This window comes from Vitis vinifera, chromosome 12, assembly GCF_030704535.1.
Source record: "Vitis vinifera cultivar Pinot Noir 40024 chromosome 12, ASM3070453v1".
Taxonomy (NCBI): Eukaryota; Viridiplantae; Streptophyta; class Magnoliopsida; order Vitales; family Vitaceae; genus Vitis; species Vitis vinifera.
The window spans coordinates 9184181-9194221 of NC_081816.1; the positions used below are offsets into that span (position 1 = coordinate 9184181).

Here is a 10041-nt window from a genome sequence, read left to right on the forward strand (position 1 = left end):
AAGGGGCAGGATGGGGAGTCTAGAATTGACCAAAGTCTAAAACAAGCTTTCCATTTGTACATCTCAAAGTCTTTAGTGTTCTCTCATACTCTCCTTTCTTTATTTATCTGCTTCTTGGCATGTCTTGCCTTTGGTACATGCATTATCAAGGACTCCACTCATGCCTAAGGATCACTAATGGTCAATGCTTCAAAAAGGAAGACAAAAGAGTAGATATACCAAGTCCTCCACCAAGCTTTATAGAATTGAAAAGCTATTTTCAATTCATGTGGTTGGCTAAGATACATCCTTTTCCAAAACGAACCCTATTAAAGAGCTTCGTGTCAAATGCCAAGACACAGACAAATAAACTTTGAAAAGAGCAAAGTAAAACGTTTTTCACATCTTGTTGCAAGTCTAATATGGAAAGGGAATTATACTACTATGGAAAGGCAACTCCTGCACTTGTCTCACAAGTGTTCCTTGATTAATTTGCCTTTATTTCTCGTCAAATATCTTATCAAAGGCAATTGCATGAAACTCATCAAATAATTAATTGGAGTGAAAAAGATTACTGCTTCGTGAAGAGCATGAAAGAAAAGGTCGGAGAAAGGGAAAAAAAAGTGTCATACTTTACTGTGGTGTTTATTTTTTGGCTGAATAGAAAAAGCCAAATATTTTGGCTTTTCCTATTAAGCTAAAAGTAATCTGTTAATGTAAACTAACATAACTAAAATGAACTTGTTATCAAACCCAAATATTTTTACTTTTTTTATTCAACCAAAAAACTCTAAATGGACGAAATGTTGAGCCTTCTATGAAAAACTCCAAATGAAGCTATCTCCATTTGGAGTCATGATGACAGGAAGAGAACGACAAAAGACTTCAACAAATAAATGGAACAATATAATAAATACAAGGTATATAAATTTCCAGACTTCTGGTTGCTACACCCCACTAGATAAGAGAAAGAAAAGGTAAATAAAGCAATAAAACTAGTATTTGTAGTTTATTACAAACCACAAACCTCTATCATCTCATTACTCAACAAAACATGAAGTTTCAAGAAGAAAAAAAGAGAGAAATCAAACAATAGTAGAATAAAAAGAAAAAAAAGTGGAAAAGGAAATAAGGAAGTACAAGAAACACATGGATTTAAATTTCTAAAGAAAATTGTGGTTGGATGATTTAAGGCATGCTTGACAACTAGTTTTTTAAAAACATTTGTTGTTTTTTAGAAAAAAAGAAAAAAAGAAAACATGTTTGATAATTAGAAAATAGAAAATAGTTTATAATCTTAAAAACCAAAAATATCTTATCTTTAGAAAATATTTTTTAGTTATTTTCAATTATTTTTTGAATACTTTAAAAAAAAATAATTATATAAATATAGAGTGATTAAAACTAAAGTATTCCAAATAAAAGTTATTTAAAAAAAATAAAAAATATAGAAAATAGATTAAGAACATTTGAGGTTTCTAAACAAATTTTTGTATTTAAAAACATCATATAACAGTGTTTTTCAAAACTATTTTCGAGAACAATTCCCAAATAGAGCCTTGATATCTATGTCTCTTTGTTTCCTTCATTGCCCATTTAGGTTGTCACGTTCCAAAAGTTTTCATAACCCCATCAATGTCATTTTCCATCCAAATACACCAAGGGAATCTTGTTCAAAGGTTGAAAAGGGTGGTGGTAACACACTAGGATTAGCCTTGAAAGCTAGAGAAAAAAAAATAAAATAAAGCTTCTCCTATGGAGACAAATAGAAGGCTCCTCATTTTATTTACTTAAAAAAAATTCCATATCTCCCTTGAATTTTCTATTTTATGGTTAGGTGCTTAGAGATTGAAGTTTTTGCTTTTATTTCAAATGAAAGACTTGCACAATACCATAGTTGACCCAAACACACAAGTTCTAAGGTTGATGTAGATCAACCCAAAGCATAGTTTCACTCAGCCAACGGCAAGAAGGTTTGCAAGTACAATAGCCTCAAGGGACTCATACTACTACTTAACTTCCCATTAAATAGCTTAAGTCCAATGCAAGGCAACTTTCATTTTGCCTTTTTCCTTTTTTAATACGAAATAAGTAAAAGAATCTAATACATGCAAGCTAGTGATAGTACTTCTAGTATGTAAGTGCCCAACTCTATAAAAAGAAGAAAGAATTATAAAAGAAGTGATGAGACTAACACCTTCAGTCTACGGTTCAATACAAACCATAATCAAGTTGCATTGCTACACTACATATAATTAAGAAATCCAAGCAATTTTTACATCAATTCGTCGACAAAAACACAAGTTGGAGTAACACCATGACTAACAAGGAAAAAGAAATGAAGAAAGAAGTCCGATAATGCAAGCAATATACATAGATTAAGAAATCTATCAAGGAAATTTGAGTTGGATAAATTCAGCCTCTGTGTCCCCTTCTTTCTTTCCTTGTCCATTTTGTATGTTGCTTTCCAAAGGTTTTTACGAACCATTCATGTTTCCATGAGGTTAAGCAGTACCCAATTGAAACTCCGATTACTAGCCCACTTCCACATCCCATTAATACAAATTTCCAATCAAATTCACTAGTTGAACCTTGTTTGGAGGATGAAGGTGTTGGTGGTGATTGCTCAGAACTTCCACATGCCCTTGACAAAGGACTTCCACACAATCCTGGGTTCCCATCAAAGGAAGCCCTTGAAAATGTTGCAAATTGTTTTCCTTGTGGTATAGGCCCTGTAAGATGATTGTGAGACACATTGAAGAATGCAAGGAAAGTGAGTTGCACTAGTTGTTGAGGTATCTCTCTCGACAGCTTGTTCTGAGAAAGGTCCAGCGCCTCCAGCAGGGTCAAGTTTGCTAAAGATGTGGGGATGGCGCCAATAAGTGCATTGTTGGAAAGATTGAGCCAGCGAAGCCCATTGGGATTCCCAATGGATTCTGGAATCTCTCCATGGAACCGGTTGCTTGAAAGATCAATGGCTATTAATATATCAGGGATCAGCTCATATTCTCTTGTCATGCCTTTGTTCGTCATTGTTGTTGAGAACGGGTATGGTTCTTCCCATGAATATTGTGGAACTTCAAATTCCTCATCCACTTGGATATAGGTCAAATTTTCTGCATCCACGATTCTCATTGCATCCCAATTTTTGAGGTATTCTGAAGGCAAATTACCTGTAAAACCATTGTAAGAGAGGTCAATGATGCGCAGCTTGGAAAACTCAAAGTTAGTTTTGGGGCTCCCTATTGCACCATGGAATCTGTTGAATCGCAAAATGAGGACCTGTAACCTCGGAAGAGATCCCAACCAGAAAGGGAAAATATCGTTGATCAGATTGTTTCCAAGAACAAGCTCCTCAAGCATCATGCAACTGGCCAATGATTTTGGTATTTGCCCTTGTAATTGATTCTCACTTAAGTCGATCATCCTCAAATTGCTTGTGTTGGTGCATGTTTGAGGAATGGGGCCATTCAAGTTGTTGCGTCTGAGATTGAGTATAGACAATGAAGAGCTAAGTTTGGTGAAGCATTGAGGGATACTGCCACTTAAGTTGTTACCAGACAAATCAAGCAAACTAAGAGAAGTCAGGTTGCAGATCAAAGATGGAATTTCTCCAGCCAGTCTATTTCTAGAGACTGAATATTCAACGGTTGATGATGGAGGAACTGGAAGTGATCCCTGAAGCATGTTAGAACTAAGTTCCAAAATGCTCATCCTGGACCATGGAAGAACATCTGGAACTTGGCTAAAGCCTGAAAGGAAGTTGTTAGAAAGGAACAGAGCCTCTAGGGTTTCTTTGCTTATGTTCCACATCCACTTTGGAATTGGACCATGGATTTTGTTAGTAGAAAGGATGAGAACCTCCAATTCTTGTTGGTTCTGCAAGAAATCAGGAAACTCAGTTAAGTTGCATGAAGCCAATCCTAAAAGCTTGAATTTAGGGAGAGTAGCATTGGTACTGGTGTAACTGAGCAAGGATATCCTGTTGTATGATAATTGCAGATCAGTGAGATTTTTGAGGTTTGATAACATGTGGAGTTCCACTGTTCCAGTCAAATAATTGGAATGTAGATAAAGATATTGAAGATTTACTAGTTCAAATAATGAACTTGGGATAGGACCTTCTAATTTGTTTTCCTGAAGATATAATTCGGTCAATTGGGTGAGGTTCATGAGCCAAGATGGGATCTGACCAATCAATTGATTCTTTGAAAGATTCAAAATAGTTAGTTCACTCATGTTTACAAGAGAGGATGGGATTTCACCATTTAAATTTATTTGGTCGAGATACAAAATAGTGAGTTTTGTTTGTTCACCAAGCCAAGCAAGGGTCCCAGCACTGAAATTATTTGAAGTAAGTGATAAATAAGTGAGAGTGGTAAGATTTGCCAAGAAAGAAGGAATTGGACCACTAAAAAAGTTATATGAAAGGTCTAAATAAGACAGCTGGGTAAGGTGACCAAGTGAAGATGGGACCAATCCTGTGAAATTGCATGAGCTGATATCCAATTCAGACAAAGAACTAAGCTTCCCCATTGAAGCTGGTAGCTCGCCCGAATAACTTGTACCAGCAAGATACAAAACTTTTAGGGGACTGGTTTCCTGAAATTCAGGGAAATAAATGTTCAGATTTGGATTGTACCTCAAACTAAGAAATTGTAGGCTTGGTAGCTGAAGAATTTTCTTTGGGAATTCACCATGCAATCCACATTCTCTGAGACGGAGAGATGTCAATGAAGATAAATTTGCCAACGCATGAGGTATTGTTGAAGAAATGTTCACCTGGCTTAGATGAAGTTTCTTGAAGAGGGTCAAGTTTTGAACCAGATTTCTCAAGCCATGTTTTTGAAGCTGCAACATTGGGTTTCCCGAGAGATCAAGGAATACCAATTTAGACAGTGCTAAGAGTACTTCCGATGGGATTTGGCCCGAGAATTGAGAATCCGAGAGGTTTAGACTTCTAAGCCTTGAAAGCTGACTGACTCCATGTGGGATCTCAGAGTAATTGAAATCATTATCAGAAAGGTCAAGCCTCCGGAGATGAACAAGGCTGAAGAGGGTGCTGCTGGAGTTGATAGAACCATAGAGACAACTGCTGGCAAGATGAAGGCCGATGACATGACCAGTCTCCCTGTCACACTCAACACCATCCCATGAGCAGCAATCACTTCCCTCTCCATGGGATTTCCATGTTGCAACTTTTGGATAAGCATAAGAATCTTCAGAAGCATATTCATCAATCAAAAAGCTCTGCTTGAACTGAAGCAAGGCAGAGCTCTCATTATCATGGCACAGTGGCTGCTGCACAGATGAGGAAGAATTAGTAACAATTAGATGAAATGATGAGAGTAAAGCGAGAAAGCGCATCAAGATGAAGAGATACAAAATTGACCCCATGATTCTAATTCACTCTCTTTACCACTACTCTTGAATAAACTAGGGATCGAATGATGAGCTTTTATAGATAGGACTAAAGTGCTTTTCCGAAGTGATGAAGAAGGCCCTGTTATGCCATAATATAGACCTGTCCCTCAAGTCTTTAGTGGAGCTGGAAGGCACATTTCAAAGTCTAAGTAGTCTTTTCTTTCTTTTTCCTTCTTTTTTATTTTTTATGTGATAAAGTGATTACTCTTGTAATTGACTCCTGGTTTCTGAATCTTGTTACTTTATCTCCTATCCTTTTAGGTTGTGTTTGATTCCAAAAGATTTGAGAGAAAATGTGAAAAAAGAAAATAGAGAAAAAAAAAAGATTTGAAACCAATAACTTATTTTTAAATACTTTTTTAAACTTATTTTATTTATTTTCCTCTATTGTATGAAGATTAAACAATTAAAAAATACATAAATTTTTAGCTAATTTTAATTATATTTGAGTGAATTAATTGGTTAAAAACAATGAAATAATCCTCAAATTTGTAAATCTAACTCTTTTCATGTTTTTACTTGAAAATCAATCCATTTTTTTTTTACGTAAATTCCTTTTTATTATTTCAAGCATTTACACATAAGTTTTATAATAAAAAGTTACTTTTATAAAAAGAGAATGAAGACATTTTTATCAAAATAAGATCAAAAAATGATGAAAGGTTAATTATATTTCAAAAAATTGGGTTCTCAATGACCCTTCTAATCAAATAACCCTATTTGATTTTCTTTTAGGTTTTTCATAGTGAAATCAAACATAAGAAACCATTTTCCTGAACATTTTCTTATCTTACAATTTTCCTGAACATTTTCTGCATGCTCGATTCCTGAACATTTCATAGTTCTTATGTTTGGTTCTCAGAAAATTTGAGGGAAAATGCAAGGGAAAGAAAATACAAAAGAAAAATAGAAGGAAAGAAAAAGTGAAGGAAAATAAAAAATGAATTAAAAGTTGATAAGTTATTTTTATTTTTTACTTCAAACTCATTTTATTTATTTTAACTCATCAATATAAAGATTAAATAATTTTAAAATACATAAGTTTTTAATTAGTTTTAATTATATTTGATTTTCTTTTATATTTTTCATAGGACAACCAAACATGAAAAAATCATTTTCCTTTGTATTTTTTTTTTCTTTCCTTAGTATTTTCCGGGAACCAAACATAACCTAAATATTTATTATTATTTTTCCTATCAAAAGAAAATGTCTTTCGTATAGTTTGTAATTTAAAAGGTATGTTAAACAAGAATTATGGTTGTTACTACTGCAACCAACCAAACCTCAAACCGGAGAAAACGGAAAGCAGCCAAACCTCAAATTAGTGAAAACAGAAGACTTAAAATGAAACTATTTTTTTTTTTTTTTTCTGAGATTAGACCCCATATTCCACAGCAAAGGGAAGTAAGTTATATTTACTGCTAATATTGAAATCATAAAGGTCTACATTTCATATATTAACACCGTGAAACTTCTTACCCATCAACTAAGAAAGAAAAAGAAGAGAAAAACATTAACAAAGCAACACATTCAATTTCTACGATCTTACCCTCCTTTATCTATTTTCTCTCACACTTGCCAAAAGTCTTTGTGCTTGTCTTGGCATTTGGTACACGCATTATCAAGCGATCCACTCATGTCTAAGGATTGCTAATGTCCAACACTTCTAAAAATCAAAGTAGAATATGCCCTCATTTGAGTCAACCCCTGTCCCTAAGTCCCCCCCAAAATTGAGCTAGCTAGTCAAGAAAAAGGAAGACATGGGCATAGTTACACCAAGCCACCCAGCAAGATTTATGGAATTGAAGAACCATAATTAGTTTAAGTGGTGAGCTAAGATATATCCCTTTCCAACACCAACCCCATTAAAGAGCTTAGTGCTGAATGCCAAGATAGGCACAAATGACTTTGCAAAGGTCAAAGTAAACATGTCCACATCCTGTTGTAGGCCTAACATGGAAAAGGGAAGTATGCTGCCATAGAAATAAATGCAACCTTTGCACTTGTCACAAGCATTCCATATTAATTTGGCCTCCATTCCTCGTGATATTTTTTATCAAAGGAAATTACATGAAACCTACCTCATAATTGGATTGAAAAGAATAACTACTTTGTGAAGAGTACAAAAGAAAAGAAGTGCCAATATATTAGTGAGAACAAATGTATCACATACTGATATCATTCAAATGGAAGAATTAATTGATAAAGATTACCTGAGAGAGAAAAAGGGAAAGCTTCTCCTATATAGTTCTTTAAATAAATAAAAGACTTATCATTTGATAACTTAAAAAAATGTTGCATATTTTATGTAATGGAAATGATTTGTTATTTGCTCCTAACTATTTAATTAGTTTTATGCATAATTGGTTCTTAGAAATTAAAGTTCTTGTCTTTATTTCAAATGAGAAACTTGCAATACCATAGTATATTTGGGGAAGGGAAAATCCTGTTGAGTAAATGATTCAACTGTTAATCCATGATATGTCATGGATACGTTCTCATTTGTGTTCTATGACAAAGGACTTCAGCATCTGGTTGATAAACAAAGTCATTTTTTTTTTCATTTTTTAAACAAAATCATCTGGTTGATAAAAAAATATATGTTGAACTGATGAAATAAAAATTCCCATTTACTTCATATCCAAAAGATTTGTGTATGTTATATCCTTACTCTAAAGTTTCTGGAAAGAAGATTTATAAAATGATGAATAACATTACCCCCTTCTCTTCGCTTTTCAAATTATAAAAAAGATTAAGGTAAGGATATTTTTACTTAATTTCTTGACACATGCAAAAGGCTAATCTAATGACTACACATCCCACCGAAATTCCAATGCAGAAATGGAGGTATGCCTATTTGGAGTTTCTAGTTCTACGTCCTAGTTCATGCTATATATCTGATCTATTCTAGTATAGAAAGCAAGGCAACCCTATACTTTTCACGGGAGTTCTCTTAATAATTTCATCTCTTTTTCCATTGATAGGCAATAACATGGGATAGATTATTTGATATGAATAAAAAATACTACCTAGATTATTAAAGAAATAAAAAGGTCGAAGATAAAATTAAAGTTATGAGAATGGAAATAGAGATTATAACAATTCTGCAATTATTCAAGTTAAGCTCCATGTCGGAAGCGTTTTCAAAAACATTTTTGAAGAACAATTTTTTAAAATTGATGTTTTGTCGAAAAGACTTTAGAAACTTAAAGAAATTGTTTTAATTTGTTTTCTATGTTTTTAAATATATTTTAAAAATAACTTTTATTTATAGTGCTTTATTTGTTAAACATTCTCTATATTTATATAATTAATTTTTAAAAATAACTAAAAAATATTTTATGAAAATATCATATTTTCTATTTTTTGTTGTATTGACATATTTTTCTATTTTTTTTAAATTTATATATTCTGAAGAACATGAAATTGTTTTCAACAACAATTGCTTAACAAGGTCTAAGGCATGTAGATCCCTACCATACGCACTCAATTCTTATTTTTTAAGCACTTCATTTTAAAATTTTGTAATTTTGAAATAAACTTACCCATGATAGGTGATTTAAGTGGACTATTAATTATGAAAAATAACTCTAACTCTGTTAGTTTTGTCTCTCTCTTAGTGACTAAAATATAAGAGTTGTCCATCAACCAACTCCCATATAGAAATATTCATGGGATGGGACATATATAACGTAAAAATAAATAAATAAATAATTTAGGGCCTTTTATAAATTTGTGTGTTTTCGTCACTTTATGGGATAAGGTTTTCTAGGCTTCCACTATTTTAGAAAAATTTGGCTATGTTTGATTCCTGAAAACTTTAAAGGAAAATGTAAAGGAAAGAAAATAATTAAGAAATGATTTTTTTTTATTAAAAAAATTGATTTCAAAGTAATAAATTATTTTTATATACTATTTCAAACTCATTTAATTTATGTTTACTCTTCTATTTTTTTTTTATACATTTTTAACTAATTTTAATCATATATGAATTTATTTCTATTTTTGATGATAAAACCAAATATAAGAAAATTATTTTCCTCGGAATTTTTTCTTTTCTTTTAATGCGTTTTTAAAACCAAACATAGCCTTAATAAAAAATAACAGAGCTTTGAATTTCCCATATAACTTACACCCACATATAAAATAATGTGCAACATAAATTCTTTTGAAGCATAACCTAAATGGTTACTTCTGCAACCAATTACGCTTTAAGGATCTTTGAAGGTAATTAGATTTAACAAGACTATTGCTTATTTTTTCTATTAAATAAAGAAATTAAAGAGCTAAATTTAATTGAAATAAACATATATTCTTCATAGATCAATGTTAAACATCACCGCAAAGGAAGATGCTTAGAGTTTATACTCTATTTGGGTCATGTAAAGTTTGAAGGAAAATACAATTAAATTTTTGGACAAAGAGTATCTATTGGCCATTAAGAGAGTAATTGTGTACATAAAATAAAAAATTTAGTTCATTGACATATGTTTAAAAAAAGTGAATTATACTTACTTCTCTAATTCATTAGAAATAAAATATTTTAACCAATTTCATTTTCAATAAAAAATATAATTTATACCTTTATTAAAATATTAATATCTATATTTTATCATTATTTCTTAACAAAAAAAATAT

At 32.0% G+C, this 10041-nt stretch overlaps 1 protein-coding gene across 2 annotated transcripts; it reads right to left on the reverse strand.

The window, feature by feature from the left end:
• Positions 1-2134: 2134 nt before the first annotated feature.
• LOC100259624 (receptor-like protein 7) lies at positions 2135-5504 on the reverse strand. Of its 2 annotated transcripts, XM_059741306.1 has the most exons (2): positions 5399-5504; positions 2135-5280 (listed from the first exon to the last, which is right to left on the reverse strand). In XM_059741306.1, the coding sequence occupies exon 2, from the start codon at positions 4837-4839 to the stop codon at positions 2395-2397; it is 2445 nt and encodes an 814-aa protein (XP_059597289.1). In that variant the 5' UTR covers positions 4840-5280; positions 5399-5504; the 3' UTR covers positions 2135-2394. The 2 variants fall into 2 exon arrangements, with proteins under 2 accessions (XP_059597289.1, XP_059597288.1); XM_059741305.1 differs by having other exon boundaries at positions 2135-5486.
• Between the last annotated feature and the right edge of the window lie 4537 nt (positions 5505-10041).